This window comes from Alligator mississippiensis, chromosome 1, assembly GCF_030867095.1.
Source record: "Alligator mississippiensis isolate rAllMis1 chromosome 1, rAllMis1, whole genome shotgun sequence".
NCBI lineage: Eukaryota > Metazoa > Chordata > Crocodylia > Alligatoridae > Alligator > Alligator mississippiensis.
In genome coordinates, this window is record NC_081824.1 from 441028187 (window position 1) to 441046262 (window position 18076).

At 41.2% G+C, this 18076-nt stretch overlaps 1 protein-coding gene across 1 annotated transcript in view; it reads right to left on the reverse strand.

The window, feature by feature from the left end:
• The window catches only part of DYNC2H1 (dynein cytoplasmic 2 heavy chain 1), a 430672-nt gene that overhangs the window by 334390 nt on the left and 78206 nt on the right, over window positions 1-18076 (reverse strand). Inside the window, exons 40-50 of the mRNA XM_006271584.4 lie at window positions 16748-16877; window positions 15641-15796; window positions 14566-14825; window positions 12191-12437; window positions 11002-11153; window positions 10337-10481; window positions 8176-8278; window positions 6219-6386; window positions 5997-6121; window positions 4622-4870; window positions 1672-1780 (exon numbers count right to left, since the gene is read on the reverse strand). Coding sequence (XP_006271646.1) covers window positions 1672-1780; window positions 4622-4870; window positions 5997-6121; window positions 6219-6386; window positions 8176-8278; window positions 10337-10481; window positions 11002-11153; window positions 12191-12437; window positions 14566-14825; window positions 15641-15796; window positions 16748-16877 — 1844 coding nt within the window. The remainder of the gene's footprint in view (window positions 1-1671; window positions 1781-4621; window positions 4871-5996; window positions 6122-6218; window positions 6387-8175; window positions 8279-10336; window positions 10482-11001; window positions 11154-12190; window positions 12438-14565; window positions 14826-15640; window positions 15797-16747; window positions 16878-18076) is intronic.

Genomic DNA, 18076 nt, shown 5'->3' on the forward strand with positions numbered 1-18076 from the left:
TGTATAGCCATCTATACCCGTGGTCCAGTCATGGGTGGAGTCCCACCAGGTCTCCATTATCCCTATGACATCAGAATTATTTGCATTGAGCAGGAGGATGAGCTCCTCCTGCTTATTCCCCAAGCTCCTGGAATTTGTGTACAGGCAGGCAAGTGTCCCCTGGGGGGCTCCTTCCTTGCCCACAGATTTTACCAGGGTTGGGGCAGAGGTGGGCTCCCTTAAATGCCTTGACCCGCTGGCTTTGCAAGGATTGCTCAGCGGGCCAGCAGTGACGGTAGTCCCCCCGTCCCCCAGCGGGCTTAGTTTAAAGCCCGGTGGAGCAGGTTAGCCAGTCTGGCTGAGAAGAGCCTCCTCCCTAGGGGAGAGAGGTGGAGGCCATCTCTTCCAAGCAGCTCGCTGCCTCTCTCAAAGAGCGGGCTGTGGTCATGGAAGCCAAAGCTTTCCCGATGACACCAGCGCCGCAGTCTTTGGTTGACTACGTGGATCCTCCTCTCCCTCCTCAGCCCATAGCCTGAGACTGGAAGGATCGACAAGAACACCACCTGTGCCCCCAGACCCTTTAGCCCCACTCCCAAATCCCTGTAGCGCCTCATGACCCGGCTGGGAGCACTCTGAGCCATGTCATTGGTGCCAACATGAATAAGGAGCATGGGATAATGGTCTGTGGGTTGGAGGAGCTTTGGAATCCTCTCCGCAATGTCCCGGATGCAGGCCCCGGGAAGCAGCAGACTTCCCAGGCTAAGGGGTCAGGGCAGCAGACTGCCCCCTCAGGATGGAGTCTCCCACAACTAACACCTTACCACCCCCTTCTGCCTGGAGTAAGCCGCTCTTGCATCCCCTCTCCCCCGCCCCATCGGAGCAAGTGGTAGCAGGGCAGAGCCCCTGCTCCCAGTGCTGCTGTGCCCGCATCCCATGCCCACTCCTGCAACCCTCCCCAAGTATCGTGCTCCCCTGCCCTGGCTGGGCAGTTTGTCCCAGCCCCAGCCCCAGCCCCAATCCCCCCTCCCCCAACCCCAGAAAACTTAACAGCTGAAGTCAGCTGTCTGTTTTTAGCCTATGGCTGAATCTCCAAAGCGGCTAAATCTTTTCCAAAGCTTTTCCAAATTGATTTGCATGCTTCAAATCGATTTGGAGCTTTTAATTAGTCTCCCAATTCAATTTGGATTCCGATATTCAGTCCCTGAATAGGGCCAAATCTCCTCCAAATCGAATCTGCTACCAAAGCTTTGCACAGCCCTAACAGATATTACTCATTTTAATGAATAAGAAGATGAACAGGAGAATACATAATAACTGGTATATCTATTTTCCAGTCTATCCTTAAAACTAGCTTTAAACAAGCTAGCCCATGCACCAGAAGCAATTTAACTGTGTCAGCAAGAAGCTCAGTGTAGTCTAATTTATCCTGCTTCTTGTTAAAAGATAGAGCAGTTATCTACGCCACGATGAAATGTGCAACATAGACATAATTTAAATTTAGGAAAAAACAGATTTATGGTTACCCATAGAGCCTTAACTCTGCTACTGTGTCCCAATTATGCTGTGTCCCAACTATACTGTATCCCAACTTAACTCTGTCCCAACTATGCACTGAATTAGGTCCGAGTCTGGTACCAACGACAGCACATAATCATGCCTCTTCAAACCATAATTCTTTTTTATTCATATCACCTGAAGATAACAGACTGTTGATCATCTCAAGGAATGTGGAATGGACAAATTGATAGTCCTCCAACAGCAATACTACCTGCTGTGCCTCAATGCCAGCGAGCTCCATCACCTAATAAAAGAGAAATCATTTTAATATAGTTGCATGAAATATAAAATAGAACTATAAGCCTTTGATAATTTATTTACACACACACATGTATGTGTGTACACACACACACACACACACACACACTCTTAATGTTTTCCATAGATCATCAATTTTTACACTTATGGATTCTCAACAGATGATCAGATAATATGAAAGATAAGGAATATTCTACCTGGAAGCACAGATTTCTAATTAGAAACAGTAAAGATAAATAATGCATTTATTAACATACTACATGCAAATTTTCCCACCCCAAATTAGCCATTCAAAATGGGGTGCCTGTATTAAATGAGAAAATTAAATTCCACAGAGCAATGGAGGTGGGAGCATTGGAGCTGAAGCAGGGTACTGTCCTTGGCCCCAGCTCATGCAGAGCTCACCACTCTATGCACAGAATGTACGGACATTGTCCTCTCATCAGTGTCACTTGCTCTTCCCCTGCTGCAGGGCCAACTGTCACAGGTTTAACCCTTCACAGCTGCAACAGAATTAAGACTTTGAGAGAGTTAGCAGTGGCTGTGAAAGGCTTAAACCAGAAGCTGCTGGCAGAGAAGCAGGGGGATGGGACTCTGCTCTGCTTCATGTAGCCAGAGCATTCAGTCCTGGATGAGCTGGTACCAAAGCAGGTAAGACTAGAAAAATCATTTTTTCTTCTTTCTGACTTCCCATTACAAGATGCATGTCTTATTTGGGGCTTGGAATATGCAAATAGATATGTTATATTCTGACCCACATAACCTTAAAAGACAAAAAGTTCCAAGTGTTACCTTTAACTGCATTCAAAGACTGATGCAGTTATGTTCATCTTTGCATGCATGAATAATGGAGTTTTCTTATAAAACATTTTGGGAATTCTGACTCCCCAAATCTGGTTTATTTTAAAATAACATACGTGTCTTCATAAATCACTGACCTTGTACTTGATAAAACATTTTGATTTTGTATTGTACTCTGTAGCGAGGTTTGGGTTCCAAGGGCAGCCATAACACCCTCCCTGGTTACCACACAACTCTTGCCCTACTCCAGCCTTCCCCTTCTCACTCATCTGCCACATCTTGATGTATTTGTTTAATCAAATGGGAGGCTGCTTAAGGGTACCAGAGCCCCTGTCCTTCTGGCCACCAGCAGGCCTCTCCCAGACCCTGCTGGTCTCAGTCCTGCCCCACTCAGGCTAAGTTGGTCTTCCGAATCTGCTCATGCCCTCCCCCGCAGGGCACCTGTAGCCTTAAGGGCTATTCACGGCCTCTGACCTCTCCTACAGCTGTTCCCATGCATCACAGGTATTACTGTACCATCACTCCCTTGTCTGGACCCTGGTCAGCTTGATCTCCACCCATTTTCTCTAGCTGGGACTTCTAGTGCTGGGCCTTTCTTCTGGGTTCCAGCTCTTGTCTTGATACTTGGTATTGGGTTTCCTGGCCCTGTCTCCACCTTGCTATGGGCTCTAAGCCTGCTTTGACTCTACCTGGGCCCCCTGCCCTGGTCTATGTCCTGAGTCTCTAGCCCCTGGCTGGGCTAGAGACACTCTCATGCCCTCAGGCACTACTGAGACATCCATATCACCCCTGATAGTCCCAAACTCAAACTGCCAGCATAAATTGCAACAAAGGAACAAGCCCACTGGCTGTAACACAAACTAAACCCATGCCAGGTGCAAACATCAACATAGCTTACTGCCTGTATGTAGCAAGGCTTCCCCTTACCCTGGCTGGTATCCTTGTGTGGGCCTTCAACATCTTGCTGCCAGGCTCCAGGCAGCAAAGAATTCAGCTGAGAGCCCTCCTGCAGTCTTCTTGACCAAGAGCTCCTTTCTCTGTGGCTTGCAGGGCCAGACTGCCTGAGCTGGCTCCAGCTCTGGGCTCAAACTGCCTAGGCCCTGCCTCTTCCAGTCAGGTGGCACCCCAGCCAGCCACAGGAGTTTCTCCTTAAGGCCTAAGGGTGTGTTTCCATGTCAGTATTCAACTGCTGCTATAGCAGCACCCCTGCTGCCCAAGTTAGGCTCTGCCCTGCTGTCTTACTGCCTACTAGCCAGCTTTGCAACAGGCAGTCCTATACAGAGTTTTCCTTTCCAGGCTGCAGATGCACCTGTTTTACTCTGAGTCGCTGTCTGCCTTGGCAGCAGTATTTCTCCACTGCCTTCCTTCTTGTAACTGGCCTATATTATGCTGCCTGGGCACTATCTGATGCAGTTTTTCTCCTTAAAGTAACAGGAGCCCCAGGCTCCCTGTTACACACTCATGCCCTTACTACAGGCAGGATATATTCACAAATGAAAAAAAAGACTAGATTTTAAAAAATATATTTTAGAAGAAGCTTTGAAATCTTCAAATGTTATCAATTCAGATCCTACAGTTTGTCTTATACTAGCAGATCCCTGCACCCACACAGAGCTCAAGGAATTTAGGAAGACTCCATGTTTGAGCATGGGTCCACCCAGATAGAAAAACCTTGTAGCATCTAGACCCAAGAGTATAAACTCTTCCAGGAAAGGGTAATCTATTTATAAATATTTATAGTACACCTAGGACGCTGAGGCATGGGTTCTGATAATAAATGTAATCAACTGTCATTTATAAAATTTACAGGGATAGATTTTATAAAGTGCTCAGCACCTACCATTAGGGACAGACTGTCAGAGAAGTCTAGCACCAAGCAGTCTTATTGAGAACAATAGGAGCTTCTGAGACTTCTGACCTATATGAGAGAATTCTATTTTTTGTCTTTCAAAATTCCCTTGACCAATTCTGTCAAGACAAATTCAATTTAAATACATTGTAAAATAAAAGAATGTGAGTGACATACATGTTTAAGATCATTTTTAAGTTGTTTCACTTCGTAACCTCTGGAAATCTTTGGAGTAATCAGAACTGCTCCATGCATGTGACTGACTAATGAGGTAGCAGTCCGACGACCCACGCCACTTCGTCCTGCTAAAAGAAGTGATCCTCCAGGAAAGCTCAGTACTCTGTCAATCCTAGACATATATTCAAGGACTTCTGAGAAAAGTAAAATCTCTATCTCCTTGTTATCTCGTCCATAATGAATGATTCCCTACATAAAAATGAGAGAACAAATATTTTTGGGAATAATAAATATAAATACTAAATTAATGAGGTACATAATAATACATGTAAGTGAATAATAATTGCAGGACATGACAACATTCAACATTTTACAAAGAAATAAAGGGTCTGAAAATGATAAAGAACATCAATTATACTGCTAAAACTATTCTATTAATACAGTCAAATTCTATTACCTTTATGGCCCTGCTTGCTGTTCTAGACAGATTTCAGGCCTTAAATAAAGAAATCACTAGGACTAAGGTTTACAGCCTTAACTAAGGCCTAGCCTGAAATAACCCTTCTACACTAACATCCATTTTAAGAAAAGCAAAACAAAAACAAAAACAAAAAAGAATACCAATATATAAATTAAAACTATGTAATAGGCGAAAGCCTGAGGACTAATCGAATTGAGCTCCAACATACCTATGATCTTTGGTCTGACCAGGGACTAAGCCTATTCCTGTCTTAACTTAGCTTTTACACTGTTGTACATATGCCAGCTATAGTTCTTTCCTCAGTAGCCCAATCTAACCTCAGACCTTAGGGCTATATCCCGGTCCTGTTTCCCTCACAGGAGCAAAATAACCATGACACTGAAAATGACCGCAATTATGCAATTAGGGAGCACTATACCACCTGAAGAAGAAACTCCAGAGCTCTGATGCTACCAGACCACGTGTGCATATATTTCCCTTGGGCCCTATATATAGGCAGAGGAGGTGAGAAAGATCCAACCGAGTGTGGATTAATACGAGTTTTCAACCCATAAAAGTAGTTCTCCAGGTCTTCCACTGGAACAGGCACTGAACCCATCAATATTACTTTCCTGTTTGGGGTGACTGCCCTCAAAAATCAGTCAGGCCAATGCAAAGCCAGGACTTTTGCATTTACCTTCCAGCTTCAGGATTTGACTTTAATTGCTTAACAAGAAGCTGATTTCTGCTTCTAAATTACCTGTCTGTACCTCTTAGAATGCAAACTGCATATGCTTTTCTAACCAAAAGAAAATGAATGGCAATAAAACTCTGGTTATTTCAAACAATTTACAAATGTAACAGTAGATTTTTAAAAGTCCATTCTTCAGTACTTATTCATTACTATTAGCACACCTTTTTTATAACATTTTTTAGGTCTGCTGAGTTTAGTCTGCCAAGTGGCCTTCCATGTGGAGGTAATGTTGTCCCTGGTGCTATGAATGCCTCAGAGCTAGCTCCCCAAGTTACATAGAAGATATCTGTGAAAATAAAAACAAAACCATAAAGAGTCTGCATCCTCCAATGGTAAATAACTTTCCTGTCAAGTCCTGCAACAATTCTTATCAATTGTTTTACCTGTCATATTGTGCAGGATATCTGAGCCCCAATCTCCTTGAAATACTTTCATCAAAATATTATCAAACACATGGAGTTCTTTTGCACCAACAATTTTGTCACGGAAGAGGCGACAGGCTTCATAAGCAACTATTTCCAATACATAATCTATTGTATGCGTTGATGACCCTACAAAATGTATATATAATGTTTGAAACTGTTATACTTTAATAATAAATTGCCAACTTTTCAAAATACATGAAGTCTAAAAAACAGTAATAAAATTAAAATACATACCGGAATATTGGATACCAGCACGAATGCATCAAAAAATGGTAAAAGAAAAACCAAATATTATAAAGCATTTTTAAAGTCACACTTCATGCATGCATACATACAAAATACAATGTTATAAATTCAAAAGCAAGTTTCTAACAAAAGTGCATTACCAATATATAATTCAATATCAGCTATGTAACCTGAATGTTCAAGGTGCTGTACATAAAATAAAAACAAAATCATGAAATACACTACCTTCTTAAAACAGAAGACTATAAAAAGCCAGGGACCCAGTTTTAAAAGAGAAAGAGAAGGGCTGGTAAATAAGTAACAAATTCAAAAGCAGGTGGTGTTTGTTCTCAAACACTATTGAGGAAAACTAAACTGTAATACAGTATAACTTCATAAATCCAGCATGCTCAGGACCAAGCACCTGCAGGAAAATTCCAGATTTTTTAAACTGGAGTGGCAGCTGGTCCCAGAGCAGTAGTAGCACGTGGAGCAGCAGTGCAGGATGGTGGATGGCACTGGCAGCTGCCACATGCAAGCTTCCCCCTCCGCTGCTCTGGGACCGGCTGCTGCTACTCCCTGATCTGCTGGATTTTTGAGAATCCCAGACTTTTGCTATCCGGATATATGAGGTTACACTGTATGTTTCTTAAAACTTGAGAAGGAGCAAGGAGTTCCACTGATTCAACTTGGTGGAAATGAACTGCATACCCCATTTTTCATCATATGAAAAGCACTATAATTTTCTACCTTTATATGCAATACTGGGATTTCTCAAACAGGACGGGATCACCACTTAGATTTAGTCAGTGTAGCTTTGCTGACTTCAATAGATAAATAATACTTAACACCTGACAAGGATCCAACGCAACAAATAGTGTGTGGACATATATGCTCATCAATTCAGTTCTCCCTGAAAATACCTTGTGTCACCATTTACACTAGTGTAAACATTAGTGTAGAACAAGTACAATATGACCATGATAAGATTATTCATAGCTCAGAACAATAACAACTCAAAAGGAAGGACAACATTCAGACTGGAAACCAGCTTAAGTTCTGAGTTTCCACATAACACCGAATGTTTCACCTCAGAGGATGAAAAAAGGAGAAGTTTAAGGCTGTGTTTTAACCAGAAAGCACTTCAACATCATGAAAAGGCTTCCCACAAGGCAGGTAAGCTCTACACATTTAAAAATGGTAACATCATCCTCCTGTTTAACAGGCAAAAGGTGATGATTGTAAGTAGTGGTTTCACTACTTCACCAACATTACCAATACAGATACAGCAGCATGCTTCTGTGAATCCAGACAAGAGATATCCTTAAACAAAACCAGATTATTTGCTGATAGTAGAGGCCACATAATCAAAATGACTGGAAGAAGCAGCCCAGACTCATTCATATATAAACTAATAATAGCTCCCCCCTGCATTTTAAAATACCACTTTTTTGCAAAATTAGAAATAAAAAAAAACTTTCCTGGAAGAGAATTTTTTATACAATTCACTTCTGTATTTCAGCTGACAGTAAACCCAATCCTACTCCTTTTCCAAGTACAGAATTCCAGTGGCTTCAAACGGTAGTTCAGCATGTTGACAATTTGCAAGATCAAGTCAATGGTAAGACCTTATAAAAATGTGGACATTTTAAAAATGTTTCATCATTTGGAACAGAAAAGGGTGACTCACCTCCTGCTAAATCATATCTGAATAAACCAAGAACCCACTGAGTGAGAATGCATGGTGTGAAAAGGTAATGACTGTGATCATCAACTGTAAATTTTGCTCGGACCTGAAAACATAAGTTATTTAAAATGTAAGTGACATTTAACTGTAACTATTTAACAGAAAATTTAATTAAAATTTAATAAGAGCATCCTGCCAGGGCCTGGTCACCCCGCCCCCCCCTCAGCTCAGTGCTGTTGGAAGGGAAGGGAGGGCTGCTCTAGTGCTGCCTGGCTTCTAGTCTGAGCCACAGCAGGCCTGTGCTGAATTTTTTCAGTCCAGAGGGGATGTCTGTATGGTTATAAACTGGTTAAGCCTAGCCAGGTTAGAATAACCTGGAAAGATTGAATCAATTCAGGATCAGGCTTTTTGAAAGTCTGTCCCTAGCCTAGAAGAATTTCTCTAAATTCTCTTGCATAAGCCAAAAGAATGGAAGGTCTATGCAAAATCAGGAGTAAATGCCAAAAATATTTGACATACATGGTGTCAGAAACATTCTTCAGACAGATAACATATGTAACCCTGTTTTATGTTCTACACTTCCAGCTATGGTTACATACTGCAATGGTAACTTTGTGTGTTCTTTAGCTACATACCTTCATTATTAAGCATACATGGAAGTTTGGGGCTACTCATGCCTGTTGTCACTGTTTGTTGTAGGCTTAACATGTGCATTTGTAAAGGGTGGATCAGATTTTGGGTCCACCAGCTCACCCCTCAAAAACTGTAAAGCTCATAGACACACAAGTGTTGTTAATGCAAAATTACATAAAGGTAACTGGAATGTCAGCATTCACTGAGAGCTGTGCAGAGATCTACAATGGAAAGTTCTCCATTTTAGCACAAACACCATGTGTAAGGAACAGGAGAAATAGTGAACAGGATATCCTCTAGATGACCTTATAGCACATCAACTCCCCAAAGTGTTTGTGAACACAAAATCCTATGGTAGGTTCAGGTAGAAACCTGATATTCACTATAGCTAAAAATGCTAAAAATCCCTGAGCCTGTTCTTGAACTAAGACAGAGTCTGAAAGAGCTGGGGTTGCATAGGTGACCTGAAGAGAACCAGCAGAGGAGTGGTGGTGACTCCTGGAGATAACAAAAGAGCAGCAGTGACCCCTGTTAGTGGCGCAAGAGTAGTGGTAACCCCTGAAGGCACCAGTCAGACCTGTGCTCCCTAGTGACCAAAATAGTGATGCCCAGCAGCACACCTTACCAGTGTTTCTCAGCACCAGTGGTAGCAATTCTAGCAAGGGCCTCCCTACCCAGGACTTGATACTTGGCTGGCACAGGTGGTAAAGTCCCCAGAACAGAGAGGCAGACCCTAGCAGCGAGGAGATACAGGGTCCTCCTGGGTGGGCCTCCCTACCTTGGACCTAAAAGCCCAAAAGAAACTAGTGGTAGCCAAAAGGAAAAGTTCAACACAGAGGTGTATATATGCCCACACCTGTCAGGAGCTTAGGCACCTGACTCAGGCTACATATTAAGCATCTCCATTCACTTACCATGAAGAATCCCAATTCCTGATTCTGAGGCAGATGCCTATATTGGGAATGCCATCTTTTTCATAGTATCCTAGTAGTTAAAGCACTTGCCCAGAAAGTGGGAGATCTAGATTACACGCCCCACTCAACCTCAGGCCATTCAAACTGATTTATTCCACTTCTCAGAAAGGTGTTCTAATCCCTAGTCTACACAATAGTTTGAGAAACACCTTTTACTCCTCCTGTTAAAGAGGAAGACCTGGTTTCCAGGCTTAGTTCTGTTTTTAAACAATTACTTTCTAATATAAATACATAAGAAGTCCTAAGAACAGGGACCAAAAAACAGGTGTTACTACTCCCAGCTAAATTCCTTAAGTAGGCAACAGAAACATGTTTCCTCCTCATTGTCTCCTGCTGGCCCCAGGACTTTTACCACTGCATCCTCCAGGCTCCAATGTCTGTGACCTCATTAATGTGTGTATGAGTTTAATTTTAGATCTATATAAACTATTTTGCATTTAGATATTAATAGTGGTCAAACCTTCTCATTATCTACCATTATATGTAAAGATAAAGAGTAAAAGACATTGTTGCTTCTGGATTTTTTAACTGCCAAAAAATATATCAGATTACTATACCTGTTCATATACTTGAACCATAGACCCTGCTAGCTGATGTATTTTTGGTAAGGAACCCCAAATGGAGTGATTTTTTAGATTTTTGTGTAGCACAGGCTCTAAATATCCGCTATAGATTGTTTGCAGTTGGTCTCTCTCCGGATAGCTACAAGCAAAAAGAAGAGTCAAAGGAAAGTATGATTATCATCATTTTTAATGTCTGTAATAAATGAAGTTTTGGATTCATAACTATTATTTACTATAAACCTTACATTCAGCTAACTAAACTGTAATTTGGTTTTATTTGGATGCTCAGAAACTTTACAGGTATATTGCTAAATATGGTCAAACTTATAAACCCACCAAAAGGCACTTTAAAATAAGGCTGTAAAGATATAATTTACTGTAATCAAAGTAACTCAAAATTAATTTATTTCAAATACTTAAATACAAAGAAGGCAACAATGTAGGTAGATATTATTCCTCTACTGCTTTAAAATAGTGAGAGGCAGTAAAAGTAGATTCCAAATCTATAGATTCTACATTACTAGAGGTCAGAGGCTAGATTATACAAAGCAGAATTACAGTCCACGTTTTCAGTTCACATTTTCAGGAGAGTCAGGCAGACACTGTCTGCAAACTAACATAAGATATCAAATCAGGGTTAAGTTCTTGCACACACTTACTCAATTGCACAAAGACGAACAATAGATGTAAATCTGGATGTAAGTTTATGCCTTCCTAATGTTCCCCCAGCAGACATGGAAGCCACAATCTGGATGTTTTCTAAACCAACCCATTCAAGATTTTCATCATAAAATCCCTGGTATGTCAAAACCTTTGATGATAAAATAAATATTTTAATAAAACTAGATGAACAGAAGACAGATTAAAGTCAAGTCTCCAATTACTACTGTTTATTTGTGAATCATCAACAATGTGCTCAGCATTAACATTTTCCTCCATGACAGTCTCTAAAATTTTTATTCTTAAGCAACTATGCAGCACTTTAAGCAAAAAGATGGACAGCAATGTAAAATCTCAGACTAGACCACGTTCTCTATAGCCCAGCAGCACAACTGACTGACAATTCCCTCTGGAGTAAAGCAGCTCTCAGAAAAGTTGGATCCTTCTCTAACTGTTCTAACCCAACCACAGTAAGGGGGAGCATCAAGGTAAAGAAAGTTTCACTCTGCCAATTTTCAGCTTCTGAGTGGTCACTGAGATACTGTGAGTATCTGTTGTAACTTAAGGCAACCCTTAGGCCGGCCATGGTTTCTGTCCCAAGTCAGCTTGAAGTCTAATAGGATTTACATTTAAATAAAACAGAGCATATGGTAAAACTACTGTTAAAAAAATCAATACATAAAAAGAAGTTGGTGGATGTGGAAAGAAACAGTTTTTAAAATGAATTTGGAAAAGTCAAAAGGGTGCAAGATGTGCATGGTAGGTTCTAAAAACTGGGGGAAAAGGTCATTTAAAAATATTTCAAGTGTTACATCTCACATTTGCAGTCTACACTGGTAAGAAAATTCATGTGTCATAAATCACTGCTCAGTGTAAACTTAGACTGTAAGCTCTTTTGGAAAGGGACTGCCTTTATTACATATATGTGAAGTACATAGCACAAACAGGACCCTGGCTCCGGTTGAGGTCTCTGTTCTACCACACCATAAATGAAATAAAGAAGTTAAGTATTAACTATCAAAATAACCAACATATTGTCAGATGCTTAAACTTTAAACTCTCTGCCTGTATATTAAATTATTTGAAGTAGGTCTCTACTATACATTTAATGAATCATAATAAATCATTTCTAGTCTACAATCTTCTATGCATAACTATAATTTTGCTGAAAGCCATATATATATTCACCTGTTGCAGGAAAGATACAAGAGTACTAGTTCCCCATTTATCAGGCTTGGGCAGGTTGATATCCTTTAGGTACAAAACCAGCCTTTCACAGTCTTTTGGTCTGTATACACGACCGGTATTTGTACTGATTACCATGCAAGTCTGACTTAGTTTCTGCAGGAGATGTTGAGAGGTAGTTTGTGCACTGCAGTGAACCGTAGCAATCTGGGTGGACCGGAGTTGAGAAAAGGCATAACGAAGTAGCATTCTACCAAAATAAAAGGTGTAAATATATGGATTTTACATGCAAAGAATTTTTAAATTGTCAGCAATCTATCTTTAAAGTACTGTATGTGTCAGCTTTCATGAACTATTTTTACTTTAAAAATAAAATGTGTGTCATGTTGTATTTATAAAATACTAGAAAAGTAAGTGAGCAGCTCTGTATGAGAAATATCTTATTAGTGTTCAGATTAGTTTGAAAAATTGTGCAGTGGCCCCAATTGACAACATGAGGGCAGACCAAAAAGCTTCGCAGAAACTCAATCTATTCATGCATTAGAAATTGAAGGATCAGTTTACATTCAAGGATAAAGAGAAAACGGAAAAGGTTAATATTGAGAGCAAGAGAGAAAGCTGTGTATAGATACATATTTAGGAATCATATTTATGATTTACTCAGAGCCACAGAAAAATAAGATTTATACTTATTACCAGGGATCCAGGCTTTCCATTTGCTGTGGAAAAAATATGGATTTTCTCCTTTAAAGGAGAGTGGGAAGAGGGCAATCAGAGGCAGGGGGCACCACACATGTGGCTGGCAATACAACCCCAGGTAGTAAGGTGGAGAGCAACTCCCACAGCCTCCTGCAGGTAAATCTATGGTGAAGGGGAGGGCAGAAACAATGCAGGGGAGGGGTGGGGATGGCATAACTTGTGGAGAGATTGAGGCAGCAGCTTGTGCTGAGCCTAAGTGCTGAGGGAGGGAGTGGGACAGGGTTGGCGGCTGGGGCTGGGGGCGCTGTCTAGCCAGTGTTGGGTACACTGCTTGGGGCTGGGGCAGGAATGCATGGCCACAGGGCCCAGCTGGGGAGTGGGATGGAGCCACAGGTGACTCATCCAGGGGTGGGGGATGGCTCTCCACTGCTGCGCACACTCCTGGGGAGGGGTCAGCTGCCAAAAGCAACACATCAGTGGGAGGAAATGTGTCCAGAGTGGGGTACTGGGCTACAACCTGGCAAGACTGGTACTGGAGAGTCAGGGTACACAAGCCACCCCCACTGCAGCTGCAGGCAGGGGGCAGCTCATGTTGGTAGCCATGGCAAATGGCTGGTGCAGGGCTTGCAGCAGAAACAGCAGCAACAGTCTCACCATCCTGCTTTGCCCTCTTGCGCTGGGTCCTGCCCACTAGGCCATGGAGGCAGCTCCTGGCCATTGCTAGTCCAGCCAGGCTGTAGCTCTGTGCCCCACTGTGGGTGAAGAAAAATGGGGGCACATGCCTCATGCCCCCCAACATGTCACCTATGGCATTGCCTATGATCAGGTATCCCCCACCACACACCCCTGTGCCTACACACACCCTTAACCCATCCTACACACTGTGGGGATGGTGCCTGGGGCAGTGGGCCAGGAGTGAGGAGCAGGGCTGCAGGGGGTGGGGGGCTGTGGGTCAGGAATGAGGGACACCAGCAGGGCCAGAGAGCTGCAGGTCAGGAGTGTGAGGCACTGACAGGGCTGGGGGTGAGCTGTGGCTTGGGAGTGAGGGGCACTGTCATATCAGGGCTGCTTAGCACCACAATACAGTGGGAAGGATAGCAGCAGCTGGACCTGACTCCTGATGAGTGAAGGGGACAGAGGGAGCTCTGATTTTCCATAATAAAAACAAAATCAAACCCCAAAATATACAGGCATTTAGAATTTATTTTGTTATAATGATTGAGACACTGGTAGGCTTCCAAAATGGTTTAAAATTATAAATATGTTAAAAAAATTATGTTCAACTGATAGAGAGATAGATAGATAGAGAGATAGAGGTATTTCACTTTAAATTGCAGAAAAAAAAGCAGATTTGGGGGGGTTTAATAAGAGGATTGTGGACTTTTTATCAGAGAATTTTGGATTTTTTAACAGGAAAACCAGGATCCCTACTTATTACTTTGATTATATATTATATACAGTTTTCCATCAGTACTCAAATGCCCAGTGAGAATCAGGAGCCCACAGTGATAGTTGCACAAAGTCAGTAGTTGAGAATCATATTCTTGATTATGCTACTGGCAAAGGTATCAAAGAAACAATGTCTACCAAAAGAACAAAAGCGCTTTTTGTGCTAAAATTTTCTAGAACTTTGTCACAAACTTACAAAAGGTAATTTAAAAAGAAAGAAAAATTCTTACCCCTTTCCGCAACCTTCAGGACCAACAAGAAGAAATGGCTGCTTATTGTCAAAGTTTAGCCAGGGTCTAAAGTAATCTAAACTTCTCTGCATGTCAGGGGTTTGAATAACAGGAAGCGTTTGGAGATTACTGAAGTCATCAGCAATCAAATTTTCAGTTTTTTTCAGCTGATAAGTCATTAAGTGTCCAGTGTCAGGGTCATAATATGTGTCTAGTGGTTTCCTGGGATCTGGTGGAGATTCTCGTGCCCAATTAAAAATCTCCAAACAAAAAAAAAGGTAAATATATTACTATCTGTTTAGCCATCTGTTAAAATCTGCATCCCTAATAACAATATAAGGTTTATAATTACATTATATAAAAGGTGGTATGAGTTTTCAAAAGCAAGTATTCAAAAGGTAGGAAATGCAAAAATTGCCTTTACAACCTTAATTTAATACCATTGTGTTGTATGCCTTGATGCACATACACACATGATGCAGACTTTAGTGAAGTGGTAATGTCATGTTTCCACAACATAAAGGATGCACAGTGGCCTTTTCGCAAATATTCATACATTTGACAAATTTTACTAATACTAGATTCTATGATAAAACAAACAAATAACAAAAATCCCATTAATAAGGCTCTTCATTTATATACATCACTGGCTGTCCCAAAAACCTGTCTTCCATTCTCTGTTCCCAAACACTTTCTTATTCTTCAAGTCCTGTAACTGCAAATGTGTTAAAGACACATTTCCAACTCCATCCTCGCACAATTCCCAAAATCACGCCTTCAGAGTCTCATCTGATGAACTGTATTTTCTCCCTATTGTGTCTCCCCCGTCTCCCTACCATATGCCATATACACCAAGGCTATCAACTATCATATCTGCTTTTGTAGATTTGACTAACCATCCATCACACAAATCCACCTCTCATTGTTGATCTCTCTCTTGTCAACCCCCAGTTAGGCTGTAAACACACTGGAGCATTGGAATTTTATTTATGTACTCTTGGACCACAGCAAACACTATGTTCCTTTATATAACAATTTGGCTGTTTAGAAATAACTGATTTTAAAACATTCTTACCTCTTTTGTAAATTCCTGCCGTGATTTCATGTTGAGATTTCCACCAAGGCCCCGCATCAAGCTAATTATAAATTGTCCACGATCAGTGCATCCATGGAGATGAGACAACCCATTCATCACCGTTCCAACTAGACTGGTTTCTACCACATAGTCATTCTGTAAATTCAAATTTTCAGTAAAAAAACTAAAAAAAAAAACCAACAGCAGAATAAACAACATATTGCAGGTTAGGAATTGCTTTGAATGTCTGTATGGATATATATTCCTATCCTCGCATGGATTCCGGGTGACTCGGGCTTACAGAGCAGGTTTCTCTCTCTCATAGCACGTGTCAAAAGCAAACTTTTCTAAAGAAAAGCTTGCAGAGATTTTTGTCCCCTTATTATTATTAAACAATCTGTAATGCTATTGTTTTATTTCCCCAACCTAACAGCAGCTTTTCTTAAAGATTTTGTCCAAAATTTTTAAATCTGCAGGCTTTAAAATTAGGCGTCTAAGCCCATGTTTAGTCAATATGAACTGAGAGGAACTATTAACTCTGAAAAAGCAGGTAATTTATTCAGGTATTTATATATCAACTTATTGTAGGTTCTTGATTTTATAAAAAAATTGGCAATGACTATTTCAAGTTTCAGTTTTAATCCGTTTTCCTCTGTAGCCTGTTAATACTGATTTACAAAACAGGAAAGTAATCTTTTTTTCACTGTATCAGTATTTTAAAAAGCTTAACTTAATTTGCTCAGATCTTCAAAAATATACAGATAGATATTGAACACAGATAACTGAAATCTGAAATATATCTGTTTAATATCATAAGAATGTGAAAATACAATGTTATAACTGTGTTAAGTATTTTGTAACCTTAATTACAGTGATGGCTATTAGAGACTGCAGTAACGTATAACAGAAGGAACACTTCAGAAGTCAGGAGAAGTCTCAAGTTTATTTAATACTGAGTAAACAGAAACATGTCAATAAAGCAGTGTGAATTTTTATCTTTAGAACCTAAAGTTATTAGGAAAATTATTCCATATTAACATAGCAACTACCTAAATGGATTATTGGAATAAAAACTGAACAGTTATTAAGATTTTGCGAGTTATTCACCTGTTTTAGAACCCAGTTTAAAGCCTTTTCAAAATAGTCCCCGATCCAGTTTTCAAGATTATGTCTGCATTCTTCAGGCTGGTTTCTTAACCAAGACTTCAAGAGAGAATGAAGATCTGTATCTTCATCGCTAGAACAAAACGTATTGAAAATTAAAACAAAAATAGGATAATCACAGGCTCTACGTTTGGATGCAGCATGGCCTAGGGCTGAAAAGGCATGACTAAATCAAGTTTTGCTTCTAGTCTCAGGTCCCCCAGTGCTTTACTTGGGACCTTAAGTCACCTAACTTTTTGCAAATTTAAAACTGCTGGAAGACATTAAGGCAGTCAGGGGATAATGGAATTCAATGCCCTGCCCCCAAAATTATGCAACCTACTGAGACAGACGTCAGGTGGCTTTTACTTCTCCGAACTTCTAGAATGTTTGCAGGCAGATTCAATTTCACTTCAGGGCAAAACAGAACCCCCAAACTCAGAGTTAAGTCCCAAAACCTGCAGTTACACACACGTATGGCATGCTACTTAGGTCTATAAATAGGACTCCGCCCCTAACAATCAGTGACAGCAAAAAGGCTATGGAAAAGTTGGCTTACAGGATAACAGATGAAATATTTGATTTCAAAGATACAAAGCCAAATTCAGGTGAAATCTATAACTTTCTCTGCCCAAAACAAATGACAGGTTTCAGAAGTTAGCATTACAATGAAGTTGCCAGTTACATGATTAGCACATGATCAGGAAAGCTGACTTTGACATACTAAGTAGGCTTGTCAGTGAGGCCCTAAAGGGCCACAACCAAAGGGGGAGGGGAGTTCAGGACGAGTGGTTGCTCCTCAAGGGAGCAATCCTGGATGCGCAAGCGAAGTCCATCCTGTCTCAGAGGAAAGGCAGCAAAAGGGCACAGCAGGCCCCTTGGATCTCCAGGGAACTGGCAGACCATCTGCGTCTTAAAAGGAAGACCTACAAAGGATGAAAGACTGGAACCACCACCAAGGAGGAATACTCCGCTCTGGTCCGGACCTGCAGAGAGCAAACCAGGAAAGCCAAGGCTGCCATGGAACTCCAGCTAGCTACAAATATTAAGGATAATAAAAAGTCCTTTTTTAGATAGGTGGGGGGCCAGAGGAAAAGCAAGGGCAACATTGGACCCCTGCTAAACCAGACGGGACAACTGACAACCGATGCCCATGAAAAAGCAAACTTGCTAAATGGGTACTTTGCATCAGTTTTTCATCAGTCCCATGGGACGCCCCTGCCCATTGTGGGTCAGGGAGGCCCAAGTGAGGGAGATTTCTTGCCCTCCATTGAAGCTGACCTTGTGAAGGAA